Source organism: Ptychodera flava, assembly GCF_041260155.1.
Source record: "Ptychodera flava strain L36383 chromosome 23 unlocalized genomic scaffold, AS_Pfla_20210202 Scaffold_23__1_contigs__length_28996876_pilon, whole genome shotgun sequence".
Taxonomy (NCBI): Eukaryota; Metazoa; Hemichordata; class Enteropneusta; family Ptychoderidae; genus Ptychodera; species Ptychodera flava.
Window position 1 is genome coordinate 2,192,100 of NW_027248277.1, and position 16,264 is coordinate 2,208,363.

The 16,264-nt window shown below is 37.2% G+C and overlaps 1 protein-coding gene across 10 annotated transcripts in view; it reads left to right on the top strand.

Annotated features, from left to right (window-relative positions):
* The window catches only part of LOC139123449 (colorectal mutant cancer protein-like), a 182,765-nt gene that overhangs the window by 130,557 nt on the left and 35,944 nt on the right, over positions 1 to 16,264 (top strand). Inside the window, exon 1 of one of the 10 annotated variants that reach the window (XM_070689587.1) lies at positions 14,850 to 15,106. The exons of 8 other annotated variants lie outside the window; for them this stretch is intronic. In XM_070689587.1, the coding sequence (XP_070545688.1) occupies positions 15,008 to 15,106 (99 nt within the window). In that variant the 5' untranslated portion in view covers positions 14,850 to 15,007. Of the gene's footprint in view, positions 1 to 14,849; positions 15,107 to 15,610; positions 15,995 to 16,264 lie in introns of those variants that run through there. One more of the 10 variants, XM_070689590.1, reaches the window with a different exon arrangement.

A 16,264-nucleotide genomic window follows, 5' to 3' on the forward strand; every position in this document is an offset into this window, starting at 1 on the left:
ACGATGATTGAAAGTTTCTGTGCGGACGGTTTTCGCAAATACTGGCAGTTTTCTGGCATGTAGCACTACCTTAGTCTTCACTCTAGGCCACTATCTGTACATCTTTTTTGATGTTTTCAGGGCCCAAAATTGATGTACTGTATACACACCCTTTGTAGAGTACAGACCTAACACCACAGCAGCAACTATAAAAAAACAAAAACCATGTAGAAATAAAAACAGTTGCATAACATTTGTCCAAAGTTCTATCAGCTGCAGCATGCAACATTGTAATTAGTAACAAACTTACCATCACAAAAAATAATTATCAGTTATACGGGTAGTTCTATAGCCAGTACCCTTCAAGTTCTATCTTTTTCAAATCTTCAAAAATACTCTTCTTCTGACCATTGCACTGTGATCAAGCACAACCACATATTCTCTCTGACAAGCTGCGCAATGACAAGGGTCTTTAGACTGATTACCTTTCTGCATATATTTGCATAAATTTTGAAATCATTTGCATAAATGTTCAAAGCAATCAGAGTTGATACAAGTGAAGCTTATCAGGTGAATTTGTTCCGGTCCAGTGCAAGCAATCAGAGAATCTGGGTCATCTTCATGAATTATACCAGATTTCATGAAAATTTGTAATGCAAATCTTTACAGAAAATGCACACGACATTGGCCATAGTTAAAGTAGAAAGTGCCTAAGGGACAGATATTGGGACTCAAACTTTTACAATTTTTTCTGATCTATCACTTGTAGAGGCTCATTTTAATGCTCTTGGTACAAAGAAAACTTTCACCATCTTAGTTTTTCAAAAAATTGAAAATTCAATTTTTCCTCCACAGAGTTAACACAGGGATAGTGGCAATTTTGAATTTTGAATGTCGGTAAATCTTGGATAATTTATTTCTCTAGTTCTCGATCTTTATTCTTGATTTTGAAAGAGGATTGTTAGGAAAGCTTGAGCAAAAGTTTAAGTCTTTCACTTTCAGGGTGCATTCTATCTTAAACTTTAACCCTTTCACCCCCAGTTCTTTGTGTACAGGTCCAACTTTACCATAGAAAACAATGGATTTGGGACAAACCATGGTGGTGAAAGGGTTAAACTGGACTTATGTTTGCTGCAGGTATTGGTACCGGTACAATGTTGATAGTGATAAATACACCCATAGACTTTTCATTTAATCCTGTCAACATCACATGATGGTATAGTCCTGTTGTTTTATGTCTTTAGGGGAAATGTGGGTGGAAGAGTGGGTTTCTCTGTCCATCTTCCTGTCATTTATCTTTTACCATACAAACCTTGAGCTTTGCCATAGCCTGCATGTCTTTTCAGCATTGTCAGATATACATGTATGTTGCAGTCAGCAAGTTTTCAATTTAGCAAAAAAGACATTCCACAGTAAATATAGGGAAAAGTTTTTAAGTGAGCAGCATCATAAATTAACAAACTGACAGACTTAGACCTAATTTGCTAAAAAAGGATGCTCGCTACAAAGACATGGTTTACAGTACAATGCATTAGTTCCAGCATGCTTGATCCATCTGCAATGTGCAATGTTGTTGTTGACAGAAAAACTTTGTTCCAAGAATTTATTTGTCAACAGTAATAACATTGTATACCATGCATAATATGTTGTGTTGGCATGGTTACATACTTCAACATATTTACAGGAGAAGAATATGACAATATTTGCTTTTTTGAACTAAAATCACAAACCATGGCTATTGCGCCTATAAGTAACTGATTTGCCGTATCAGCATTTGGGCTGTTGCTTCATTACGGTTAGTTTTATACCATATGGTAATTGACATCTAACTCAATCAAAAGACCCTACCTTTCTACATCATAATTTCCATGTCAGCGGCAGGTCTCTTTGACCTTTGACCTCTCCAATCAACGATATTCTCCATGACGACCTGCACAGTGAACCAATGAGAATAAATTTGTATCAAGTGCAAAACCTTTTTGACCTATGTCCTTCATTAATTTCTTATATTTGCTTTCAGAATCATATGGCTGATTTTCCATAATCTGTATACCGGTATGGAATTCTCAATCACAGGTTTTAAAAAGGTGTGCTTTGATAAATTTTACCGTATATTTGAAAACAAGTCTGTATTTTTGTTTTCAAAGTTGGAAATTGCGTGAAAAGATACCTTCAAAATTTATACATTTATGCGATAACTGCAAAGCCTGTCGTGAGCAAATTAGCAAGCTTGAAGTATTGTATAACGCCATCACAATGATTCAAGTCTAAATAATCTGATATTATTGAAAGGTGTATTTGAAGAGAAATGTCACACAGAAGATGTCAGTGTGCCGTTCTATCACATTGATATTTTCATTGCGTGTGTGAACATATTACGGCTTCATTCATGCAATTAGAAAGAGCCATCATCCCGTAATGCCCAACATGCTCCATTGATTCATTATTTTACAGTACCTTTGGAGCCCTGGAATGCTTTCATAAAATGAATATTTTGCCACAATATTCCTTTCAAAACACACACTCTCTGAAACTGAGACCAGAGCAATAATTTAATCAAAATACAGTAATGTCACTCGGGGCGAGGGCGTGTTTGATTTGTAAATTTGATCATATTATTTGCTTGGTGTATATATACAGCCAGTCTGTAAATTATATGAATATAATTTATCAAATTGTTATTGAATAATTACATGTAAGTCTCAAGAGTCAGGGAAGGCACATTCTCTGAATTAAATTATTGTCACCCTATACATCAGTTACAAAGTGTAGATTAGAAGGCAGGCAACATATAACAGTGGTATAAACTATAAAGTGTATTTTAATCCCTCAAATATTTCTTTGCAAATAATTCTTCTCCAGAAATCTCTGACCTTCTTAATCTGCCTTTTGATCTGCTCAAGCAACCCTCTCTCCCTCACACTGCCCCCTGACCTCTTGCTGCCCTTTGATCCTCTCCTGCGGCCTTCTGTCCTTCACACACTGCCCTCTGAACTCGTGTTGTCTTTGGATCCTCTCAAACTTGTGTTTAAAAAAAATCTGCAGCATTATTGGCACTCTGTAACAATATGTGTCATGTTATTCAGGCTGTGGTACAAAATGAGGGCTGCATCACTTTGTGACAATGTATATTTATGCTGAGATTGTTACACAAAACATCATATTAATTATTATAAAGACTGTTTGACAGAATTTGTGACATTATTTAGGATCTGTTACAAATTTGTCACAGAATAAACACTGTGTAACAAATAAATTGTATTTTCTGCACATCAATGGAAATGAAAGACCAATTGTAAGAACAACTACCATACTGTATGAACTCAGCCAGTGTCAATGTACAAAACAATGAGGTCAAGTAATCTGGCAGTACTTACAGTACTACTGTACCGGTACACTAGAGCTTTCAGTTTGCTAAAGCATCTTATGCCTCATAAGTTGTATTTTCCACTTGATACTACAAATAATATCATTGCCTGCTGTATCCATCCCTCTACATATACCAGTCAAGGTACCCATACCGTCAACCACCGTCCCTCCACCCACGGACGGTGTGTCAACATACAAAATAATGAGGTCAAGTACCATAATACAATATTTTGAACCTTGAAGCTTTCACTTTGCCATATCAACTTATGCACATTATATTGTAATAGCTTCATCAGATGCATTTCTGTATGACACCGGAAATTGTTATCACTTTCTGTAACCATCCATTCCCTCTGCAAGTTGCCCATCCCTGTACAATATTTGACCATCGGGGATATTACATCAATCCTGTAAATTCTCAGTCAGATTTGAACTCGCAATGTTTGGCAACTAGTCCCCTAGCAAAGATATCAGTGGTCAAAATCACTCAGCTAAATCCCCACCCATTCCTTCACTACGTCGGTAGATGCTGACCAATTAGAGAACAGAATGACTAATCAACAGATACAATGCCCCAAGATGCTGACTTTATCTCTTGAAAATAATTACTGCTGCTTCTAATTTTATCAATAAATCTTGTAAAATAATTATTTTGCTGTCGCAGAAAATTAATGACATAACATTTAATGAAAGTCAAGCTTTAGTATTTTATCATGTTTGCAAAATATCTGTCCTTTTATTTTTAAGAAAATTTATCCACAATATGTGTGCTTTATTTGCACTGATTATAATCACTGGTAATCAGGAATTTCTCAGATTTAATTAGATTTAATTTTGCATCATCCGTGCTGCAGCAAGGAAAATATAAATCAGCAAAAGTTGTGAAGAGTGGAAACGTTTAGCCGTTTAATCGCCGCCATCACCCTGACAAGTATAGTTCATGGATACGTGTAATCAGGAAATGTTTGTTTGGTTTATCTTTCCTCTTGAAAAGGCAAATGAACACTTGGACAAGCTGGACTTATCTGGCCATACTCAGGTAGCTTATTGTTGTACGTTCTCTTGTCCCTAAAAAAGTTCCATCGAACGTACCTTTGTCATTTTCTTGACTCTTTGAAGATATACAGATATCTGTCAATATTTTTATCCAATACAGACTCTGTATGAATTTTGTTTTTAGCTACTATAGACTATAGTCTATAGAAGCTATTGGGATGGGTATCAGTCCGGCGTCCGTCGTCAGTCTGTATGTATGTATGTATGTATGTATGTATGTATGTATGTATGTATGTATGTCCGTTTGTGAGGCGTCCGTCCACTCAAATATCTTGAGAACCGCAGTACTTACTGATTTGATATTTGTTGTGTAGATGAAAAATACGATTTTGAGAAACTATTTTTTTTAATTTTTTGATATTGTTGAAAATAGGCAAATTAATGCCAAAAAAGGTGTTTTTGGTAAAAAATCTTCTTCTTCATAACCGCTGGTCAGACAGCTTTGTTATTTGGTATACAGGTCCCTAGGGGTAACCCAACTTAGACTTGTTCAAATTGTGATGAAATATGCAAATCTGTATTTTTCAGGAATTTTTTTGTCATTTTTGGTCAAAATTTGACTTACATTGTATGTAATTCTTGTACTGTATAAACCCTATCAATTCACCCAGAAAAAAATAATTAATATGATTTTAAATAATTGAATTAATTAGGAAATCATCAAAGCCAAAATAATTAGTTCCAGAGACCAGCTCTGGAACTGTTAGTTTTTGCTCACTTTCCTTCTTTCTTTCTTTCTTTCTTTCTTTCTTTCTTTCTCTATTTCCGGTTTTACTACCATAGAACATGCTAGACACAAATTTTACCTTAATTACCCAGAATGCATTGCGACACGCTTATGACGTCATCGCTCAGCTCGGACGGGTTTTACGGGCATTTCTTGTGTGTTTATTTATTTATTTTTTATTTGGCATTGCTCAACTATCATATTGCGTTCAGTTATTAATAATTCTAGCTTTATTTCGCTTTGTTTTTTGTTGCTTTTGATTTTATTTTTCTCTAAATACTCGCCGTACGTGGCGCTATACTGTTTCGCCCGAATGTAACAATGGCGGCACATAAGATGGCTTCGGTCGCATAGAGAGAGAAAATTATAGCTTTCCTAAATTTACAAGCGCGGCTGGGTACATCGTGTACCTAGGCGAGGTGGGTGTGCTCGAAAACGAAGGTCAATGCAAAATTTGGATTCAAAATCGGCTGTTTTGGCGGAGAAACTGCCCGCCGTATTTCTGAGGAGCCACCAGCGGTTTTTTCCCCGGTTTTTCCTATATCAGTCTGCGAGGCCGTTAACACACAGGCCGGTAACACACAGCCGTCACCGCACCGGCGCCGGCATGCGTTGGCTGCACGTTAAAGCAGCTGAATACAAGAGAAGTCGGCCAGTTGCGAGCTCGGCCAGTTGGAGAACTCGGCCAGTTGCGAACTCGGCCAGTACAATATGCACCCAATTAGAATATATGCTCCATAATAGTGTTTCTTTTTTTGAAGTCTCACTCAAGTTATATGCGAAAGCGATCTAAATGTCATTCATAAGATGAGCGTAATGTTTGCAAACTTCACAGATCACAGTTCAACGCACGTATGATATACACACATTGGGTACAATAAAAGATGGCGGTGTATCGCGATCGTGGTAGCGAGTTTTGCAGCCTTCATCATAGTTACACTTGAAGTTCGTTAAAAAGTCATATGAGATGGTGAAGCAATTAGTTAAGAGTCATCAAGCCATGAATTTACTGAAGAAATGGCATAATTTTTGCCTTAACTTTAATACGGTATACGCGCGCGATCTGCAAAAACACTGAGGCAGACCGTACATGTTTTGCAGGGTGGACGTGGGAACTCTTCGACTTCGAGTTGTTTTCTGAATGTTCCTAGTAGTATTAAACCGACAAAATAACAAAACTATTGTAGTAAAAAGTTAAAATTGTTTGGCAAATTCAACTGTGAAGATAATGCGTATGCTTTGTTGCGAGTGGCCGACTTCTCCTGGCCGACTTCTCCAACTGGCCGAGTTGGTCGGCACCGGCGCTGGCCGAGTTCGCAACTGGCCGACTTCTCCGGTTACCAAGCAGCTCAACTTTCCAAGATCAAACGGTCAGTATCTCTTGAAAACAGCGACATTGCAATGAAAATTGTTTTAGTCTGTGCTTTTAATCAAATGAAAATGCATGTGGCCTCGGTTTTCAATTTCAACGGCCTAGGTCCGATGTTTCCTCTCGTCTGATCATCGTCGTAAACGACGCACCTCTTTACGTCAACAACTCAGCGCTACCCGTCAAGCGATTGACTTTTGCGTAGATCAGCGGAGCGAAAATTATTGCTCTGGCTCGCGAGAATGTCGTCTGATATACATTTCCGTGCGTTGTCGCCCCCGTATGTATCTGTTTCGTTTTTACCGTACATGTAGGCATTTGTAATCTGTGGACTGCCTTGCTTTTAAACTTTTAGTGGTATATCATTGTGTTTACTGCTAGCAGCCCTATAGTATAGGTACGTGCTTGAATATTAAAAGCACTCTTTCATTCTGCGCCTATCTTTGTCACACATTCTCTTGTTTCTTCCGCTGCTCTGGTCTCTGGAACTTCGCTTTTGCTTGCAAATGCTTTCTAGTTTTAGTGTAGAATTATCAGAAAGTTCAACTTTTTTTGACAGTTCATAGTGAAATGCTTACCATCTTGGAGGATTAAAACATGTAAAGGCAACTTTCCTGAATCCCAACTTTGACATATTCTGAACCGTCATTTATTGTGCCCTGTATGTTATCTAAAAGAAATTGCTCAAAATAGTCAATAGAGATAGAGATAGAGATAGAGAAAGTTCTAATTTCCATTTATGGTGACTTGGTAAGGATAAAATAAAATTACTTTTTGAGGAAAAAAATAGAGTGGTCAATTAAAAGAGTGGTCAAAGTGATAGGGTTTTTATGGTAAAGCTGGGCTGTATAAAGATTCCTCATGTGCTATTTATAGCAATTATGCAATCTGTGTAAACAGTGCAATGAAAGTGTAACATGATTCCTTATAATGCTTTTGATGACCTTGAACTTCTTAAGTTTCAAACCTTTTTCTCTTCAGTGTGCTTTCTCTGAGTATGTACAGTCTCAACTTATTAAACAGAACTCAAGTTACAATGTTAATCAAAGATATCCACCTTCTTCATCAATACATGTGTCACAAAAGGTTATTCTCTACATAACTCAACAGAGCTCTGTCAACTGTTGAGTTGCTTGTTCTTTCAAACCGCTGGTCAGACAGCTTTAATATTTAGTTTACTTGTCCGTAGGATGACCTTAGTGAGATAATTTCATACAGTAAGGAAATACTTAATTTTGTATCCATGTCTATAGTAGCTTCAGGGACTTTGGCCCTATGTTTAAAAAATCTGTTTGATTTGATATATTTTGATACGCTATTGACACCGACTCACAGTATATTTTGTGGAGGCCAATATCTTGATAAATTTTACTGCAGTTCCTCATGGTACAGGTATATCAATACAATCCTATCAGGGGACAGCAGAAATATTATCGGCCTGGTTTCCCAAACCGTATGTGTCCCAACCTTAGCTAAAACAGTATTGCAATATTTGAAAAATTTAAGACAGGAGAAGTAACATATAGTTCTACCTACATGCTGTTGTAATGCAGTCCAGGATTTCACTATGCATTTCAAGCTCTGTAAATTTAGGTTTACAGAACTTGTATGGCAAACCTAGGTTCATCAGTAGACCTACATTTAAGTATTACCAATCTCTCAAAGCTGTCAGATGTGGAGTTGTGATGTTTATTGATGATTATAATGTCACTTATACGTAATTAACCCATCAAATATTGATCGCATATTTAGGGAATAACATTGATGTATTTGCTGATTAAATTTTTTCCATCATGAATTCACATACTGACTGCTCAGTCAGTCATGCTAATGTCAAGTTGTCAAGTGATACAATAATCACAGTATATTGAGTTTTTATACCTCAATGCATCAAAGTATTACAGAGGGACCTTTGGATGATGTGATTACACCCACACAATCCTAGAATAACAGCTACACGTATATGAACATGTTTATATTAATACTGGTGTAATGTTTTGACTAGATCACAAATATTTTCCTAGGAATGGATCTGAAAACAAAGTATAAATGGATGGTCTTATTTATGATTTATCCTTGTACGTTATTGGATATCTTTAGATAAATTAATAAAGTTGAGTTGAGGGCTCAATTAATATGCCAGTAACTATGTGGAGTTAGTGTGTTACCTCAAAGAGTGATGATTTTTGAAACAAGATATATATTTCAGGCAGTGTCTGATACCTTTTAGCATATGACACTCACAAGAACTCCCGTAAAGACGCACATACCGGTACAAAATGATGACTTGATGTGGCAGATTTAAAGATTACTAAGCTTCTTACAGAGAATGAAAGAAGGAAATTTGTGATGTGAACGTCACAAATTAAAAGACTTACAGCAGCTGTAAAATTCAGTTGTTGATTATGTCTAACTCTAGGATTTGCTAAATCATCTCCGATATTGATACATAGTTTCAGATACTGCTACATTGTCTCACATGTGGCTACATGTTTACAAATAGTGTTACATTGTTTCAGATACTTGTCTGTGCATACCAACTTTCTCAGATTTTCAAAAACAGTGTTGTGCAGATGTTACTGTTCATTGTTTGAGGTATTGTTCAAATGTCTCAAATACAGCTACAATGTCTCAAATATAGCTAAATGTCTTAAATACAGCTACAATGTCTTAAATACAGCCAATATTTGAAACACTGTATCAGTCTCTTGCAGCCAATTATATGTGTCCCTAAAAAGCTACCGTATAAGAGGGCTCTCACTGCAATAACAGACAGTATAAGTGATTTGGTTTTAACTTCTTGTCTGGTTCATAATACATTGAAATCCAATTCTCTTCATGGGTTTGTTAAGAAAAATGGACAAAGCTATGTAATTGGCTTGTACATACTTGGAATGCAGCACTCTGAAAATCTGACCAGCTCAAGTCTAGTCATTTATTTTATTCCTTTTTTTTCTATAAGCATTACCTATTGCAGTGAATGTACGTAGCATTTTTTCATTGAAGAAGCCCACAGTCAGTACGCCAAAACGTTTCCAATAATGATGCTTGTTTTGTTCTTTTGCCCTTTAATACAGAATTGTTCCAGTCTGGCAGTCATTTTGCCAAGTGTCAATCTCTTTCTTTGTGGTGTTTTCCCCTGCAATGAAACTTCCATTGCAATTTTTACACTGATTACTTTAGCGACAATTATTTTAAATGAAGTGTTCCTGTGTTGTTCTATGATGGTAAATTTTCCTCACTCAAATTGTTCTCTTGGTTTCATATCTGCCATGAATGTGGTCGGTATTGAAGGAATGAAATATGCTGTTAAATATTACTGTTCCTGTTTCATTTCTCTGAGATGGACAAACTCCTTTTAACCTATTCACCCCCAATTCCCAATAAACAGGTCCAAAATCATCATTGATAACAATGGGTTTAGGCCAAACCATTGTGGTGAAAGGGTTAAAGGGCCAGCAGCTGTAAGTTTTGATGAATGTTGTCACAATTTTGTCTGTTAATGCCAGCTATAGTTTCTTGTTCTACTCCCCAAAGGATGTTAAGATACACAGTATTCGGCTTGTCAACTCAGCCTGTACGGTACTTGTGTAAACTGCATTGTTATTCCGTATTGTTGTGCATTTAGAAGCTATGTTGACAAGCTCAAGAGCTGGTGTTTTGACGTCGTTTGGGAAGAACAACAATAATTTGTGGTTAACACACAAAAAACAAAAATTACAGCTATACTGGTCTTGGTATGTATGAAGGGGTAGAAATCTTTGGACTTTAAAATGTGGCTTTGAGATAGGCAACTTAGTAGAATCATACTCCATCAATACAAGCCATCCAACCATGTCAGATAGACAGTATCTAAGAGACAGAGTGTAGTCGCTAGGAGACAGCCTGTCTGCATCATCAGTCTGAAGTGTTGGATGGATAACAGACGGGCGTTCGTTTTGCTGTCGGCCATGTTGACTGCTGCTCAAGGTCAAATTTTGGTCATTAGTTCCTAATGAATAACATTTTCAGTGACATACATCTGAGTGCAGTGAACCAACCTATAGTCAACTCACTCAGGGATTTTTTTTTCACATTTTGAAATAATTTTTAAAAAATCGTTTAAAATCTTTTCCATCAATGATATGTAGATTGAATGTGTGTAAAAGAGATTACTGCTGTACTTTATTGTATGTATCTGTCTAATACAGCTCAGATTTTTAGGTCGTTCCTGTTTGTCATCTTGTTTTTGTTCTTTCCCTTGTGTTGAACATCGCAATGGCAATAAACTAACTTTGAACTTCACCAAAACTGATATCGTATCTTCAGCATGTAGCTTTTTTATGTACAATCATATGCAGTAGTTTGCCTGTTCTTAAAAGACAGTTAGAAAGACTCTTCTGAGCATTGACCAAAACTTGAGTTTTCTCTAATCAAAGTTTGAGTGTGTTTTTACCTGGATTAATCTAAGCAGTGAAAGACAAATGACAATATGCACCAGCAAACTGCTCACAGTGAGAGAACTTTTAGCCATGATAAACAAATGAGCAAACTAGATCTACCGATGAGGGCGCTATGTATATCTGCCACCAAAGTTTCCACTGGGCTCAGCCACTGCACTGCACAGGAAGATATGAACCATTTCAGTACACATTGATTGCCCATCTTCGGTATCCTTTATGACATAGCTAACTTTAGTTTATAGTGAAGCGAAAAGTATCAAAACTTTTCAATTGGCCATTTTCCTGTTGTAAAGAAATCTTAAGACAGGAATTGAACCGTAGTTTGAAAATGTAAGTCTTTATCCCAAAATTTGTGACAGCTCACGTCTTCAAACTGTGGAAGACTTTATTTAGGACACTTCCTAAGGTTATTCTTTCATCAGCTTTCAATTTGTACCTGGTGATGGACGTGATGTTTTCAGGCCAACACTAATTATGGCCTTGTTTCTCATGAATGCTTCATTTCCACAATCTGCTTAAACTATTCCCAAGAGACTTCAGATTTATTCCTGGGCTATCTACTTACCTTCATGGTGTGCTGGGTGGAAATTTTCAATTTCCTATAAAATTTATTTACACCTCAAACAGGAAGGGCAGAATTTTAATTCTCAAGTTTTACAGTTCTCTGTGAAATACAGATCAGGTTGTCGCAGGATTGATCTAGAAAGTAAAAATCAAAAGAATTGCATGAGATCAGTTTAGTTTTGTTTGGTAGTTTGTCTTTAATTGGTGAAAAGATCAGTCACTATTTTGTTTGCAAATTGCAGTTGCTGTAATAGATTTGACATCTTGTCAAAAATTTTCATTACAAATAAATGGCAATACAGTTTTACAAAGAAAGATAAAGTTATTCTACAACTGGTGTAAGAAATAATTTTGAGTTTGAAACTTAATATCTTGTTTGTTTGTTGTTTGTTGACTAATTTTATTGTGAGTTACAAGGATTTCCATACAGTACATACTACTTCACCAGACAGCCAGTATCACCTTTCCCACTGTCCATGGATTCTTTCCTGTATTGCCAATCTTTCTTGACATCAAGTGTGAAGAAACAGTCAACCAAAGTGAAGTCTTTGTACCTTCCATGAGACATGTTTGTCATGAAGTCAACAACTGATTCAGACTCGTGATAAATAGCGTCTAGACAATTGTGTTGTTGTACAGGTAGGATGGCAAAACAATAGCTTTGCCCACTCTGATACCAATGAGAGCTCTTCCAGGGAGAGGCAGTTAGAAATCAAAACTGTTTGTCCAAGAATCTGTGTTAAGTGGAAAATGGAAGTGGAGACTGAATTTAGTGTCTATTCTTTCAAGTAGTCAGAGTCTAGACTGGGAAATAACTGACTGTGGCATGCAGAGTAGCAGAGTAGAGTGCTGAAAAACAAAGATTTCTGGAGTGTGGTGTTTCTTAACTTGTCAAGTTCCAACAAAGATTTAAAGTATCTGATGTGTGTTTGAAAGCAGTGATAGACATTGTGAACCAGGACAGTGTGTCTGAAACCTAGGGTCAGGGTGTCCTGAAGCAAAGGACAGCGTGTCCTGAGTAAAGTACTGTCCAATATGTCCCTACATGGCCAGTGTGGCCTTGGTAGGCTTAAAGGTTGTCATGTGTCCACAAACTGCATATATACTGACGATGAAAATTGACATGTTTGTGTACTGCTATGCAATGCACCCCATCACACACAAAATCTACTTTCACATTTGAAAGTCTTTCTCAGCTGTGAAAAATGAGTTTGCCAAACAATAAATGATAAGTTTTAGTCTTCCAAACAAAATGTTGATTGTTTCTCTGCATCTAAATATTAGAATGAAATTGTCTGGTGTAGTGTAAAGCTAATAGACTTTATTAAAATTTGTAGTGATTTCAGGGTAGTAATCGATATTGTTTGATGTTCTGGTAGAGTAAAACCAAGCTGTGTAAGTTTATCATGATTAGTGTAGGAGTATCCTAACTGATGTTTTACTGATTTGGCAGTCAGTACCCAGTCAGTACCTGTGTGTTAGTTAATGTTCAACAAAGTTGAATTCCATTAAGAGATCCTTTCTTGAGAGCCAATTAAGCGTGAAAATTGTATAATTGTATCCCCAGGCGAATGTTGACAGAATTCCAGCCGACATTGATTTGAAACCAAAGAAAACACCGTGGCATTTTCAATTTCCATGTGAGTGTACTTCAAGAATTGATCTTGGAATGACTAATAAGTTAGAACAGTACAGAAGTCTGCCGACTGGTATTGCGGTGGATGTTAATCATTAGGAATTGTGGGGATGTACAGACCACAGCACAACAACTATTATTCCAATTTAAACCACTTTCTGAGGGCAGTCTTTCATTGATTGGTGAAAACTAAATGGAGATAAATACTCTTTTGGACCAAATTGCTGAAAATTATGCCCCAAAGGGTGGTACATGAATTTAACAGGGAGCTGCCAATTATTGAAGGTAGATTTGACTTTCTGCTGGCGTTTCTGTTCTGAACAAGTCAGGGCTTTTTTGTCTCAAATAAAATCCTTTCCATACTTTTGTACAGAAAACAATAAGTTTGGCGTGAATTTTCAGAGAAAGTGAATACTTAGTAATGAAAAGGTGTGACAATTGGTAACCAGCCAATCAAATTCCATCAACTTACTATCAACCTGTGTCACTGAGTGGAGTTTCCAAAGAAACATTTTAGTAACTGCACATAAAAAAATAAAATAATACAGACACAGATAATGAAAGTGTCTGTCACCTTTTATCAAGGAGATATTACAGGTCTTTGGTTCTTCACAAGTGGCAATGGTGTTAATTTTGGAAACGTTATCCAGTTTATTTATGTATTTTCACACAGCATTCACTGTCAGGGTTTTAATCCTAACTGTCAGAATTAATTTACACAGTACTGAAAGTTGCACTACATTGATTCTAAACCATATTAAAAGGAGGAGGTCGTCGGAACTGTGTGTGTGCAACTGTCTTGTTTATAAACAATGTATTTCATTCATGATATCTGGAGTCATCAACACAGCTCAAAGATTTAAATTTTATGATGTACATTATGCAAAACATGGTTTAACTTTCATCAAAACGTACCTTGGATACAGTGTCTACATCAGTCGTACAGGTCCCATGTGACCTTTGAGTGTAGTTCTGACGACCCATTCCCTTTAAATATCAACTCTCTGTAATTTTGAAAAATGAAAGTATGCGGTAACAGAACAAATCTGATTAGTCTAAACTGAGCACAGATAACAGAGGAAAGACGTTATGTTTGACGTTTTGGTGTCAACATGTCACAGCATGTTGTGAGAAAGAAAATATTGTTTCAGTGTCTGTTCTTTGCCACAAAAGTCATCGTCTGATATCAACCTTTTTGACAAATTCTGAGTTAGCAACTAAAATGAAAAAGAATCCCTGGATGGGAAAGAGTTTTTGGCAAGGAAAAAAATTGGGCACCAAAGACAGCGGTAAAAAGTACATTTGAAGCACTTTACCTTTAACTTTGAAGTATTGGAAGAGTCCTGTTGTTCTTTTGGTGAAGTTGGACTCATGAATGTTGTTAAAAAAGGGGGGTTGGAGGGTTTTAACCGTTGCATTTGTTATGACAGGCCAGATTGTTGAATATTCATGGACTGGAACAATATTGAACTAATTGTTTTTGAGAGTCTGTTTTGTTTTGTTATCTCTCTATTGAAATTTAAAAACAAAAGTAAAAGGGCGGGTCATTAATGGGAGTGCATGGAAATGGAGAGATTGTCCTCTGTATTGAATAGGCTTTAGAAAGACGTGGCTAGTAGATAGACTTTGACTGGAAGTGATTTGAAAAGACTTCATCAGAGTCAGGTACGGCAACATCAAAAGGCTGTGCCATTAGCCGACCCCGACACTACAATGCCAATGGACCGTTTAAGTTGGTCATTGTAGTCACTGCACACCGTGGTCCTGGGCCGTCACTGTCTCTCTTTACTGCCCTTGCCTCAGCTCTCACAATACGCACTCAAGTGTCACTGTAACCGGTATCAGCATACCGTACACCTCTCTCCATGCATCTTCAGGATCGGGACGAACCTCGCGACCGGGACGAACCTCGCGACCGAGTCCATCACACGATCTCCAGACGAGGAATCTCGTCCCATTTGAAAGTGAGTCTCTAACTTTCTAATCCAACTAGATAATCCATGTTTCGGAAACAGCTCAAACTGTTCTGTAAAAACATTTGGTGTTTTATCAGGATCAGAGTCTATCAGATACTAACATACATATTTTAATTCCTCTTGACAGCTCAAGTAGCAAAAAGTCTCATTTTTGACCAACCAAACTACAATGACCCTTCAATGTAAAGCGTAGTAGAAATGTTTAGCCACTTGCAAAAAATTCTGGCTTAAGTATCTAGTTTGCCAATGTTGGGCCTTGTACAATAGCCTCAATTAGCGAATATTGTGTGTTGCCATTGTTTCTTTATTAAGATGTGAAAACTTTCTATTGAACAAAATGCCTTTGAACTTACCTACTGCCTTTGTGTTGTGGAGTTGGTGGCCGACAATCAAAGCTCCCAGTCTGTAGCCGTGGTTTTTTTTATGTCAGCCTAGGCCACTGCGGTATCGTGTGGAGTGTGTGAGTGGTGACGTCTGCATTTCAAATCAGTTAGTCTGTGAGCTGTCAGGAGAGGCTGGGTCTCCTGTTGAACGGACTCAACCGATTAACAGCCTCAGATGGTTGAAGTGCATTTCAAGTTCAGACGCTGCGGCCTCCTTTGTCGGAACCGTGTGTTTATCTCCAGAGAATGGTCAAGTTTGTTTATCTGAGTTTGTTTTCAAAGCACACTTCTGTTTTACCTCCACTTTTCTCAACTCCTGTGTAAAGCTGTCCCTCAAGGCAGATAATTTGTTCGCTACTTTTTTAAACGTTTTTACATCGATTCCTCTGTGGGCCTGTTGAGACTTATAATCTGTTGGAGTTTTAGTGAATACATCGCTGACATGACAAATGCCTACTGCCGCAATAGAACAATTGGAACAAGTCCTCTACAGGTAGGAAATTTCATCTACTTTTATGTTTTATCTGATTTTATCTTTATTTTTTGTTCTGTGCAAGTTTTTGCATACTGCGGAGTGAATGGTGAAATGGATGTAGCAATTTGGATTCCGTCACGGTACTATGGTCTTTATTGTGTTGGTTTAATTGTTTAGCCTACAGGTGGGAGTCGTTGTCGGCACTTTGCAGGACAGCCCTCCACATCCTTCTCGTCAATTTCAATCACTTTGCAGATCCCTCAAATACTTTGCATTCCCAAAGTCATT